The sequence below is a fragment of the Ovis aries genome, chromosome X, assembly GCF_016772045.2.
Source record: "Ovis aries strain OAR_USU_Benz2616 breed Rambouillet chromosome X, ARS-UI_Ramb_v3.0, whole genome shotgun sequence".
NCBI lineage: Eukaryota > Metazoa > Chordata > Mammalia > Artiodactyla > Bovidae > Ovis > Ovis aries.
This window is the reverse complement of record NC_056080.1, coordinates 9,803,132-9,817,123: the sequence shown is the minus strand read 5'-3', so window position 1 is coordinate 9,817,123 and position 13,992 is coordinate 9,803,132. Positions and strand designations below refer to the sequence as shown.

The following is a 13,992-nucleotide window of genomic DNA, read 5'->3' as shown; positions in this document are numbered from 1 at the left end:
TGCGCCTAGCCAGTCAGAGGAGTGGGCGCAGCAGCTAAGTGGTGGCGAGACGCGTAGCTTCAGGGGCCCGGATACGGCGAGGGTGCCCTGGGGCGCAGATCGGGTGCCCAGCTCCAGCGCGGGAGGAAGTCCCTCTCACAGCGAGCGGAGAGCGAGGGACGCGCCCTGGGCGCACGCCCAGGAGGCCTCCTCCTCAGCCCTCGGGACCGTCCTTAGGGCGCGAGGAGGAGCTTGCTGGAGACTTCGAGGCTGTCCAGAGCCAGAGAGCTCGAGCGCGGCATCTCCTGCCTCAGCTGGGAAGGGGGAGTGGCGCTGGCCGCCGGAGCTGGGAACCCAGCGAGCGCCTGACCTTCCTCTTCTTCCTTACCCTCTTCAGGACTTAGGCTCTGCGGGAAGGTTCTCGCCACCGAAGGAGTCCTCCCTCCCCACCCCTTTTCCTAGAAGGCTGGTGATGGATCTCCTGCTTCTGCCCCCACCGGGGCATTTGGAGCGCGCTGGTGGCGCGTGAGCCGGGAACTGCCCTCTACCGCCCTCGGTGAGCCTCGGGCCGACGCCGCCTGGCAGCCTCGCCTGAGCCCCCTTGCTTCCTGGTCCCCAAATCGCTAGCAGTTCCGAGAGCTGGAAGAGGGTGGCCCTCAGGCACAGCCCGCCGAGATGTCCGCGCAGAGCCTGCTCCACAGTGTCTTCTCCTGCTCCTCGCCGGCCTCGGGCAGCGCGGCTTCTGCCAAGGGCTTCTCCAAGAGGAAGCTGCGCCAGACCCGCAGCCTGGACCCGGCTCTGATCGGCGGCTACGGGGGCGAGGCGGGCGCAGAGGGCGGCTCGCGGGGGACCAGCGGGGGCCGCCTCTGCTCCCCGCTGTCCCTGGCTGAGGGTCTTAGCCCTCGCTCGGCGTTCTCTCCCCGGGGCCCACCTCCTCGGGCCAACCGCCTCCCACCCCCTAGACCCCTCTGCTCGTCCTTCTCCACACCCAGCACCCCGCAGGAGAAGTCGCCGTCTGGCAGCTTCCACTTTGACTATGAGGTCCCGCTGGGTCGCGGCGGACTCAAGAAGAGCATGGTGTGGGACCTGCCTTCGGTCCTAGCCGGGCCAGGCAGTGGTCGCAGCGCCATCCTTTGCTCTTCCGGGGGAGGCCCCAACGGCATCTTCGCTTCTCCCAGAAGGTGGCTCCAGCAGAGAAAGTTCCAGTCCCCACCCGACAGCCACGGCCAACCCTATGTCGTGTGGAAGTCCGAGGTAGGGTCCGGTGCCGCGTGTCCTCGTGGCCCAAGGCTGGCCACCTGGGCAGTTCTTTAATTACTTCTCGTTTACACAGCCAGAGCACCTCTGAGGGGCTTTCCTGGTGCGGCTGTTCCTCTGTGGCTGGTGAAATGGTGTCTGGAAATGGGACGTCCCTAGTGGCCACCCGCATGTGTTTGTTAGGACTCCTTGGCTCCGCACGGAGCAGTGGTAGGAGCTGAGGAAGAGATGCTTTCTGTGCGGCAGGTGATTTCAAAGGGTCACTTATCCCTTCAGCCAATATTGATATTTTTTGGAACTCCAAATGGTCTAGTTCTAAGCTGTTTGTCAGGATTGGAGGAAATCATATTTTGAAATATTTCTGCCATGTGGTTATTTTACAGAGAATTTGAAGGTGGTGTCAGTATGTGTGTGTAGGTCTGTGTGTTTGGGGTTGTAGCTACTACTAGAATTCTCTAGTTTTGATTTTTTCTTCTCCATAAAAGTTTAATATCAGAGATCTATGGTATTAAGCACTAGTTTAATCCTGGAGAAAAAAAAAAATCTCTGCTTAAGGCTATCAAAGATCATGGAAATATGCCCCAATTCCACTAAGGGCAACCTGTAGTTATTTCACTAGCTACATGACTCAAGAATCATTAGCAAATAAGGGACTCAGAGGGAGCTACTGGTACCTTTAAAAATGTTTGCTGGTTAAAAAGAATGGAGAACAGAAGTAATAGGAAACTGTGGTTGATGTGTACTTGGAAAGCTGCATGCTTTTAGAGAGTAAATACTAGTTGTTTTAAAAATGAACAACTCTTGTTCAGTTCACAAACTCTATAGATTTGCCTTGGGTCTGTTTCCATAAGGGGAGATTCCATCCATTGTAATGAAATATTTTAAAGTACAGTTAGAATTACAGAAATGGAGTGCAACACCATGTAATTGCTGGAGATTTAGACTAAAGGAAGAAAATACAACCAAGAAAAACAGTTGGAAAGTAGTGTCCAATAGTATATACCTTGCTGTCTTAACATGAGACAACTAACTATGAAATTTTGGCTTTTATCAGACCTCCTTAGAAAAATCGATATTTAGCAGAAATATTTGCATCATTTGTTGGTAAAATATTAGTTACTGTGTCAAAAATAACTGCTGGTGTTGGGTGGGGAGGATGGATTACAAATACTAACAAACACTGTTGACTGTCCTGCCCATTTTCATGAGGAAGGTAGACAGTAGAGAGAAAAGTCAAATAGGAGAGGGAGAGATTCTCTCCAAACCAGAGAACTCAGCATTAGGAAGAGGGTCAAGAATCTAAATGCTGAATTTCTGTTGGTCTTTAGAGGAGCCTGGATTCCTACTGTATATCAGAAGCACACACTCGCAGATTAGCCTGTAGGAGTTGAAAGAGAAAGAAATGCATAAAGCAAGCCAAGTTCTTGGATTGGGTAGTCACTGACATTCACGTTTAAACCAACTGCATCATTAAGAATGTCTCTGCTTTTCTTTGCAACTGTATGTACTTGGAATATAGTATGCAGATGCTGTTTGTCACTATTATGATCAAAAGGCAATCTACTGTGGATGAGCACAACAGAAATTTTCTTCTTATCCATTAAAATCTCATCATCAATGGACAAATATCTGAACTTCAGCAATACTGAGTGGCTTGAAACTGTTCTATGCAGTGTACAGGCAGTCTTCAGGCTCACCTACCATGACTTTCATCTCTTTTGTAGTGGTTAAAACTAAGTACATAGCCATCTAACAAAAGAACAATTTTTTTTTCATAAAATGTTCATGTGTGTGTGTATGTAATCCCTTTAGTCTTGAGGCAAATGTGGAATGATTGGTTAGAATCCTGGCATGAAAGTCCAAGGCTGATTTTGTTTGAGTCCCAGATATCCTAACTTAACCCCAGGGTCTGGAACTTAATGGCCTGGATTACCTTTCAAAGGTTTAATGCCTTGGAACCCTCTCAGAAACCAAGGAAATTCATCCTATTGAGCACTGCTTGTCCTTCTCACTTGTAAGCAAGCTGGGTCCTTTGTCCTAAAAGAGAATCTTTACTAATGATGTCAAAAGTCCAGCATGTGAGCACCTTGCAAGGTTACTCATGGGCCCTGGAAAGGAGATTTGGATCGTACAGACTTGGTTCTTATGCTTCTCCTGGTCGCTCTGGCTTGGGGTTTCTCTGCCTCTGTACTATTGACAGCTGTGGCTGAGTAACTCTTTGCTCTGGACACTGTCCTGTGCATTGTAGGATGTTCAGCAGCATCCTGGGCCTATACCCACTAGATGCCAATAGCACCCTTCCCCACCAGTATGACAGTGAAAAATGTCTGCAGACACTGCTGAATGTCTTCTGGGGGTCAAAATTGCTCCAGTTGAGAATTCCAACACCAGTGAGTTGAATGTAGCCCACAGGATGGCCATCTTGACTGCCCACAGAAGTGCTTTCAGCTGTCAGAAAGTTTCCTTTTGGGGTCTTCTTCCGATTCCAAAACCATGTAGATCCTTCTTGAGTCTTGCCTACAGATTCCATGGATCTCTTATAGTTTATTCAGCTTTCAGTTTCTCTTCCATTGAATCCATGGGCAAACATGAGAATTCACCTTCATTCAGATGTAGCCAGCAATGGATCACATCCATCTCTATTTAGTTCTTCAAACAGATTCTCTGGTTTTAAACTAAATTGTTCAAACAATGGCTCCTGCTCCCCAAACTCTCCTAAATGCCTGTAGCTCTATGCCTTCTGTTCATTCAGAGCTCACAAATGGCAATTTTATGGCTTAAAATGAGGTGTTAGACAAAGTCAGCTACAACTCAGTATTTCCTTACTATGTGTTTTAGGATTACTGTAACAAAATTTGAATCATGGACATGCTGGGTAGAATATCTATTGAGTTGAAAATGGGAGAAGAGAAAGGGATAAATGTACATGGTGATACAGCTGGTGCACATTTCTCAGCTTTGTTCTTAGCAGCCAGGTTTTATCCTTTACTCTGATCACAAACAGGGGAGTAAGGTCTCATTCTAACCCTGGGGTTCTAATTATTTTGGATCAGAGCTGAGCTGACATAGAGTTTGCCAGCCTTTATCCATGAATTCTTTTTTCTTCATTCACACCACAAGAACTTCTTGAGCACAAGCATTTCTCTATGTACCAGGAATGAAGAGAGGCTAAATTATGGCTTCACCCATTAAAGAGCTTACAGTCTAAGGAGGGGCATGGATGACTCAACCAATAGCTGCAGTGCAGAAGGGTCAGCACAGTGAGGGACTGGGGAATGTGATTCACAGTGCTTTGGGGAGTCTTAGAAAACTTCACTGTGCAGAAAACACTTGAACTTGTTCTTCAAGGGTGATTGCCATTTATCAGAAGAAGAAGGGATTCCTTGATGAAACAGAAAGGAATGGACCTGCAAAGGCACAGGGGTGCTGGTGATGCCAGAGTTTCCATCAAAGAGAACTTAGAAGAGCTTAAGTGCAATAGTTTGTTTGGAGGAGGAGGTTAAGTTATCTGAAGTTTAATATATGTAGCAACCACATGGTTTTTAGTATAACAACCTAATGAAACCAGAAGTGAGACACATACTTGGAGGTATGCAGTGCTGTGCTTAGTTGCTCAGTCGTCTCTGTGATCCAGTGGACTGTAGCCCACCAGGCACCTCTGTCCATGGAGATTCTTCAGGTCAGAATACTGAAGTGGGTTGCCATGCCCTCCTCCAGGGCATAATAACTATCTATGGGCTTGGATAAAAATGGCAGAAAGGCCAAAGCACATTGCCCATCTTCCAAGACAGCCTTTGGCATCAAATCTGCAGGGAAGTGAAAGGATGTTTTTGAAGTTAGAAGTTTGGTGTGCCTGGAGCATAGGCTATATCTCACTGTATGTTAGACACTAGCATTCAACAGGTTGGGTAGGAGTTTGGACTCTGCATTTCAAAGAATAGTAGTTCTCAACCTGGAGGCAACTTTGTTCCCAGGGGACATTTAGCAATGTCTGAAGACAGTTTTGGTTGTCATAACTGGGGATGATGAAGTATTAACTTCATTTTGTGGCTATAACAAATTACCCCAAATGTATGGGTTAGAGCAATACGAATTTCTTATCTTATACTTGTAGAGGTCAGACGTCTGAAATAGGTCCCCTTCGATTAAAGGCAAGGTGTTGGCAGGGCCACATTCCTTCTGAAGGCTCTAGGGTCCATTTCCTTTACTTTTCCAGTGTCCTCATTCCCCCATCTTTAATGCCAGCTGTGTTCTAGTTTTTTCTTCCTAAGACACTCTTAAGGATGCTTGCAATTACATAGGGCTCACCTGGATCATCCAAGGTAATCTCATCGCTTTAAAGTTGGTTGATTAGCAACCGTTAATTCTGTCTGCAGCCTTAATTCCCACTTGCCATGTACACTAACATATTCACCCGTTCCAGAGAGTAGGACGTAGAAATCTTTGGTGGGACATTCTTCTGCCTACTAGGAGGGAAGGTGCTAGTTGCATCTAGCTGGGAAGAATCCAGGGCTGCTGCTAAACACTCTACAGTGCACAGGACACCACCCACAACAGAGAATTGTCTCAGTTACCTCAATGTCAAGAGTGCCCAGGCTGAGAAACCCTGTGGTGGAGAGTGGGGTAATTGGTGATTTTTAAGTATGGGTGTGTAAGATGATTCAATATGTGTTTTAGAGAGATCACTCTAGTGTTTGTGGGGGGCATGCATCAATAGGATGAAACAAGCAGGGGGACAGATACTCAAAGGAGATAAGCATGGGGTAACCATGCGAAGCATCCTACAAATAAATGGGAGTTGGCATAGAAACATAGCACTTCTATATTTCTTACTTTTCCACTTTACCAAATTGTTTTTGCACTATTGAGCTACGTTGAATAGTTTGGTCTCAATAAACCAGTGGTTTTCAACCAAAGGGTAGGTTTGCAGCCTGGATGTATCTGGCAGTTGTTCAGTCATATCTGACTCTTTACGATCCCATGGACTGCAGCACACTAGGCTTCCCTGGCCTTCAGTATCTCTCAGAGTTTGCTCAAACTCATGTCCATTGAGTCGATGATGCCATCCAGCCATCTCATCCTTTGTTGTCCCCTTCTCCTCCTCCCTCAATCTCTCCCAGCATCGGGGTCTTTTCAAGTGAGTTGGCTCTTCATGTCAGGTGGCCAAGTAATTGGAGCTTCAGCTTCAGCATCAGTCCTTCCAATGAATATTCAGGGTTAATTTCCTTTAGGATTGACTGGTTGGATCTCCTCACAGTCCAAGGGACTCTCAAGACTCTTCTCCAACCCCACAGTTCAAAAGCATCAATTCTTTGGCACCCAGCCTTCTTTATGATATATGACTACATGGCAATGCCTGTTGACATGTTTGATTGCCAGTGCTGAGGCTGGGAACATGTGTTACCAGCACGATGGGTAGAGACCTGGGATGCTGCTAATCATTCTACGCTACACAGGAGAGACTGCTGCAACAAATCATTCTCCTGCTCCAGTTTTCAATAGCTCCGAGATTGAGAAACCCTATATAATGTACTACTTTATAAAAAAAACTGAATTCTCAGTTTTGCTTTCTGGTACCATTTTCTCTCATATTTCTGGCTTTACTCTGTCATTTCTTCTTCTTTCCTGGTATATGTCAACCAAGGCTTTGAACTGGGAAAAATACCATTTTAAAAGAAAATGAAGATAGGGAAAAAACATGGGGTATCTAAACATATGTGTAAGAAAGAATTGAATTGTAATATGTAATGACGAAAACTGGTATTAAAAGTTAAAACATGGGCAGAGAGGAATATTGTGATTAAAAATAGAGGTTCACCCATGTCGAAAGAGGAAGTAATTAGAGTAAGGCAGCTTCAAACAAGATATTGACAAAGGGCATTTTACAAGGAATTATTTCTGAAATCTGTTGGTCTCTGGATGGGGTGTGTGTGCGAGAAGCCCAATGGCCCCCCTTCACACACCCCAGCCCACCACGATTGCTTCCACACCCACATGCAACCACCACAAGTGGGGAGGGGACATGAGGCATATGCCCCGCCAAAAAGTCAGTTCCCCATGGCAGGTGGTGAGGACAACCACGGACGAGGCAGCACCTGGCCCCCAACAAGAGGGGGGAAACAGGCATACCTCTCTTACCATCTGGACCACCACCCCCCCCCCACCCCCCGCACTTCTAAGAGAGCCACACACGGAACACACATCCCTTGGACTGCAAGGAGATCCAACCAGTCCATCCTAAAGGAAATCAGTCCTGAATATTCATTGGAAGGACTGATGCTGAAGCTGAAGCTCTGATACTTTGGCCACCTGATGGGAAGAACTGACTCATTGGAAAAGACCCTGATGCTGGGTAAGATTGAAGGCAGGAGGAGAAGGGGACAACAGAGGATGAGATGGTTGAATGGCATCACCGACTTAATGGCATGAGTTTGTGATATCTGGGAAGCTCTGGGAGTTTGTGATGGACAGAGAAGCCTGGTGTGCTACAATCTATGGGGTCGCAAAGAGTCGGACATGACTGAGAGACTGAATTGAACTGAACTGATGTCTGAAATCAGCATAATGCCCTAAGAATTTATAACTGGGGAAAATATTCACTTTTCATGTGCTTTCTCTTGGATTATTTCTCTGCTAGAATTCATTTCATTTCTAAGGTAATTTTTAACTTGAATAGAGGATAATATTAAGACAAGTTCTTCTGAGATTGAACTGAACTTTCACCGGGATTTTGGAATTTGACGATTGGCAAGAGCATATTTTAGACCTGAAAGGACCTTAGGTAGCATCTAGTTGCAGCCTCCTTACTTTCTAGTTAAAGACAGATTGAAAGAGTTAAGTTCAAACTCAGACAAGTTGAGGGCAGAACCACCCTGAAATCCTCCTTGACTCAATACGAACTGCAAAACTTCTGGAAAAAGTAAGCAACCATGAAAATCTAGAACTCTGGCAATCTTTTTTTTCTAGCCCCATTACTTAATGAAACAATTTACTCAAAGTTGCCCAAATCCCATGACTTTCTTAGACCTCATTTGGCTGAACTTCTGGGCAGAAGTGACAGCACTGTTCTGCCCACCCCCACTACCTGCCCTCCCCTCCCCACTATGCCCAGAGGAGTCCCGGGTCCCTCCCTGCTGCCTGATTCTCGGTCTGTAGTGTCTCTTCCTGCTCTTCTGTTTCTGTGCTTGTCACCCACACATCCCCACAGTCCTGTATGTTTCCTTCAGATCATTCTGCCTTGATGATCTCATTCACTTTTGTGACTTCAGTCATTATCCCTCTTGGGGACACTCATAGTTCTGTGTGCTTGAGCATCTAACATCTATTCCAGTTTCTTGCAAGACATCTGCTCACGATGCCCACTGGACTCCTCCTGGTCTGAAGTGGAACAAATCAATCCCCTTTTCTTTGAGCACACTTCACTTTCCGTATTTCTTATTCTTGGTTGGTGTCACCATTCTAAGGCCAGTTTAGTTTTACCAGGCCAGAAATGTCTTCAGTTTCCCCCCTCTTTTTTTTTCCTCCTGTCGTCTCCAATAAGTTATCAAATCCTGTTGTGTTTATTTCTCATTTGCTCCATGCTTGAAAGGATTTGAAGAGGAATGTATCCAAGTTCTTACATCTCTCTCCAGCTGTTCCTTCTCATTGCTGCTGCCTAGTTTGGGTCCTCATTTTCTGTGACCTCCTGCTTGGTCACCCTGCCTTCAGTTTTCCCCTCTTCCCATCTGGCTTATGGGCCTTCTATACCAAAGAAACAATTGTAATCACATTAACTGCCTGAGTAAAAACCTTTGCTGGGACTTAGTGTGTACAGAATGAAATCCAAACTGCTTAGCCAGTCATTTCAAAGCCTTTTACACTATAATCTTAGCTGACCTCCTCCCCTTTCCCTAGGAATTTTCATCCAACAAAAGCAAACTAGCCACTCAGCCAGGTCGTCATTAAATTGTTTGTCAAGTGCCGGCTGTGCCCTAAACACTGGAAGTTTGTGGAATAAACAGGCATGGCCCTACAAGATGCTTACCCCTTTGTGAAAGCAATCATTCCCAATAAATAAATTGTTGCACTTCCTCAGAATGCAATGGCATTATGACAGGAGGACTGTGGTGGACACAATAATGCCCGCCCCCAGGATGTCCATGTCCTAATTCCTAGAACCCATGGATATGTTACCTTATATGGCAAAAGAGACTTTGCAGATGTGATTAAGTGTCTTGAGATGGGGGAATGATACTGGATTATCTGGGTGAGTCTAATGTAATCACAAGGATCCTTATAAGAAGGAGACAGGAAGATCAGAGTTAGAGAATAAGATATGAGGATAGAATCAGCCAGAGAGAGACAGACAGACAGATGTAGAAAGATACAGAGACAGACAGACAGACACATACACTGATTTCAAAGATGCTACACTGCTGGCTTTGAAAATGGAGAGGGTAGCCATGACCCAAAGAATGCGGCAGCCTCTAGAAGCTGGAAAAGGCAAGGGAACAGATTGTCCCTAGAGTCTACAGAATGACAGTGGCTTTGCCAACATCCTTCTCCTAGCCCGGTGAGACTTCTGATCTCCAGAACTGTAAGAGAATAAGTGTTGTTTTAAGCCATGACATTTGTAATAATTTGTTACAGCAGCCATAGGAAGCTGACACAAGTACTAAGGAGGTCTGGGATGTCTCACCTGAAACCAGTAGATAAATAAGGAGGCTTTTGCCAAACAAAAAAGAAGGGAAAATATAGAATGGTAGGTAATTAAGAGGGTCATAATATGCTTCAAGAACTTAGAAAAATCCAACTGAAAGCACCTAGAGGAGTAGGAAGATGGAGAAGCATGAGTCTGGCTGGGCCTTGAGCTTCATGATGCAGTTCAGGATTTTATGATTTAATGTAAAGGTCTCTGCAGGGATTTTTTTCTCTCCTCATTCTGCTTTTGATTGCCTCGTCCCATATCTGAGAAAACTTCATCATACTTTATGACTTAACCAGATGTCACCTCCAAAGAAATATGTTTTGACTATCATACATGTCGCGACAAATTCATGATTTACACAAATGTGAGCTCAGCTTTCCATAGCTAGATTGTAATTTTTTTAAGCCTGCATAGGGGACAGTGTTTCATATCAGAATCTATTCAATGACTGAGGGAAGCTGTGTTCTGACAGTGATTCTTCAAATCCTGAGACACACCTTTGAGGCATGGTATCTTAGTCTAAATTTTACTGCATTCTCTTTGGGCCATTGCTTATGATAAAGAAACTGAGATTATAACTGCAACTATGTTCCAATGTGGCAAAAATGGAAAGGAATATGTGGAAATGGAATTAGGTACTGCGTTAGCTAGTAAAGAATGATGTTTTCATTGGCTATTAGGGAAATACACATCAAAACCACAATGATATACTAATTCATATGGCAATATAGTCATATGGCTATAATAGAAAAGATAATATCAAGTGTTGATAAGGATGTGGATAAATTGAAACTCTCATACACTGCTGGTGAGAATGTAAAATGGTGCAGCAGCTTTGAAAATACTTTGGCAGTTTCTCAAAAAATTAAACATTGACCGTATTACTCAGCAATTCTACCTTTAGGTATCTACTCAAGAGAACTGAAAATACGTGTACACAAAGATTGTAAGTGAGTGTTCATAGGAGCATTGTTCATCATGGCAAAAATGGTGGAAACAATCAAATGTCTATCAACAGATGAATGGCAAACAAAACAAGATATATTTATTCCTTGCAAGATTATTCAGCAATAAGAAGGCCTGGAGTGCTAATATTTGCTACAACATAGATACACCTTGAAAACATTACACTAAGTAAAAAAAGCTAGGTAAAGGACCATATATTGTGTGATTCTCTTAATATGAAATGTCTAGATTAGGCAAATCTCTAGAGACAGAGAATAGGTTAATGGTTGCCAGAAGCTGGCAGTAGGTGTGATGAGAAGTGGACTGCTAATGGATACCTGGTTCCTTTTTGGAGGGATGAAAACATTCTGGACCCTGATAAAGGTGATGTTTGCACAGCCTGAGGAATATACCACAAACCTCTGAACTGTACACTTTAAAAGGGTAAATTTTATGGTATGCAAACTTCAATATCAATTCAAAAAAGAATACTGTTGATGACTTTTAGAGAAAATATATCAATATTGTTGCTACATCATCTTTTCAGTAAAACATAAACGTGAATGAAGAGAGTTATGTAGCAGGCCCAAGCCTAATGTGTATTAAATGCTGTCCTTGAGAATGCAACAAGTAGATAGTAACAGCTCTATCAGATTCAATGGAGGAGTCAACAGCCAGCCTGGGATTTTCTGAGACTGGTTACTGTGGAAATTCCGTGTCCTGATTAGTATGCTTTGGGAGCAAGTGCAGAGAAGCTATTAAAAAGATTGTTTTTCAGAATAGGCAGAGACTCTAAAATGTACTTACAATCTTGAAAAATTGCTTGGTCATATCACACTAGAGCTATTGAATAGCCACAGATTTTTAGGAGTCATTAGAACTAAAAGCAAATTGACAAAATACCACACATCTTGTGCCGATGGACAAGAGGAGAAGGCTGGATTGGAAATGAATTGAGTTGGGTGACCCCATGGATCAAGATAAATAACACGGTTTTCCTTCGGTATACCTGGGCACTTGTGGAAACAGGCGAATTAATACTACCCATAGGAGCTGAAGGGCTTCCTAGGTGGCTCAGTGGTAAAAGAATATACCTGCCAATGCAGAAGATGCAGGAGATGCCAGTTTGATCCCTGGGTCAGGAAAATCCTCTAGAGGAGAAAATGGCAACCCATTCCAGTATTCTTGCCTGGAGAATCCCATGGACAGAAGAGCCTGGTGGGCTGCAGTCTGTGGGGTTGCAAAGAGTCAGACACGACTGAGCAACTGAGCATGCATGCACTGAAGCTGAAGTGTGAATAAGCATCAGATCAATTCTCAGCTTGCATTGTCAATAATTTCTTTTCTCCGGGGTTGATAAATAGTTAGGCAAGCTGAGACCCAAAGGTGGATGGGGAATGGGAAAGATAAACCTTAGGTGACAGTAGCCACATTGCCTCTGGGTTTATTCTAACAAGGTTTCTGCTATAGTTAATAATTTGGTTTATGGAAATCCTGAACCAGGCCACCAGGTTTTCTGGCTTTTGAGCAAAGTAGCATTGTGCTCATAATGGAACTTCCAATTGATTCCTTGTCCACTTATTTCAGTTGTTTGCTTCAGATTGTTGGTGTTGTTTAGTTGCTGAGTCATGTCCTACTCTTTTTGTGACCCCATGGATTGTAGCCCTCCAGGCTCTTCTGTTCATGGGATTTCCTGGATAAGAATACTGAGGTGGAAGGGAGGGGGGTTCAGGTTGGGGAACACGTGTATACCTGTGGCGGATTCATGTTAATGTATGGCAAAACCAATACAATATTGTAAAGTAATTAACCTCCAATTAAATAAATTTATACTGAAAAAAAAATAAAAAAATACTGAGGTGGGTTGCCATTTTCTTCTTCGGGGGATCTTCCCAACCCAGGGATTAAACCCACATCTCCTGCATTGGCAGGCAGATTCTTTATCACTGAGCCACCAGCATAGGTGATGATAATAATAAGTGAAATAACAGTTATTAATAGTGTTTGTAGAATGCTCAGTTTTTTTTATTATTATTACAACAACTCTGTGGGGTGATAGAGTCAACCTTCGTTTTGCAGATAAGGACACTGAGATTCCAATTAAGAGGCAGCCAAGCCTTAGTTGGAGAAGAAATGAAGTGAATGGGTTAGAGCTGAACTCTGATCCAGACCACCTGGATTCAAATCTCAGCTGTGCTCTGTGACCTTGAACAAATTACAAAGCATCTTTCTGCCTCAGTTTCATCATCTGTCAAATGAGGTTAATTAAAGTGCCTACCTCAAAGAGTTTTTGTGAGGAACTCATAATCTGATTACTTGGAAAGTGCCCAGCACATAGGAAGTAATAAAAGATGGTTAGTAGAGCAAGGTTACATAAAATGGAAGATGTGTCCAGGTCACACAGCTAGGAAGCAACAAAAGTAGGACTTGAATTAGAGTATTAGTTGAAAATATTTATTCTGCACCTACAGTGTGTTCCAGGAACCTTACTCTTTCCACCAAGGCACTCAAAGAGGGCTTAGGTGATCAAATGAATGAATAGACCTGACTGAGTTGGACAACAGCAAAAGGTAATTGAAAATTTATCTTCAAGTTGTTAAGTAATGTATACTTTTCATGATAGGCATTGGAGGCTGTCACCCCAGGGATTTGGACTAGTGACTTGGAACACAGGAATTTGCTGGACTTGCATTGTGGATTTGGTGTAACACAAGATATGCTAACAAGCCAGGGGGTAACCTTCATTCCCACACACTAGTCCCAGTAACTTCATTGCATTAGATACTTTTTGTTTGGAGAATACTTAGCATGTTGGAAACTGGTTAGCTCCCAGTTCAGTCCTGGTTCTCTAGCTGGCAAATGCCATGTACTTTCTCACTTGAAGCCTGGTGTTCTCACTTCCTCACGCTACCACTATCATGTGAGCTCAAGCTGACTATTGTTCATGGCTAATCTCATCAACATCTTCCCAGGGTAACAAGGCAGCATCACTAAGTTGAAACAATACCATCTACACTCAGATGCTTTTTTTGCTCAAAATCTAACCATAACTCCCATTAACATTTCTAGACTGACTTTGGCATTCTATGAACAAAATAGAATGTTGGGATGGAAGAGCCGTTAAA

General features: G+C 44.0%; 1 protein-coding gene and 1 pseudogene across 2 annotated transcripts in view; both read left to right on the top strand.

Moving 5' to 3' along the window:
* The first annotated feature begins 233 nt into the window (after positions 1-233).
* Positions 234-13,992, top strand: part of ARHGAP6 (Rho GTPase activating protein 6) — a 542,302-nt gene continuing 528,543 nt past the window's right edge. For both annotated transcript variants that reach the window (XM_027963555.3, XM_004021902.6), the window contains exon 1: positions 234-1,233. In XM_027963555.3, the coding sequence (XP_027819356.2) occupies positions 655-1,233 (579 nt within the window). In that variant the 5' untranslated portion in view covers positions 234-654. The remainder of the gene's footprint in view (positions 1,234-13,992) is intronic.
* LOC132658764 (glycogen synthase kinase-3 alpha-like) overlaps positions 1,172-13,992 on the top strand; it is a 34,611-nt pseudogene continuing 21,790 nt past the window's right edge.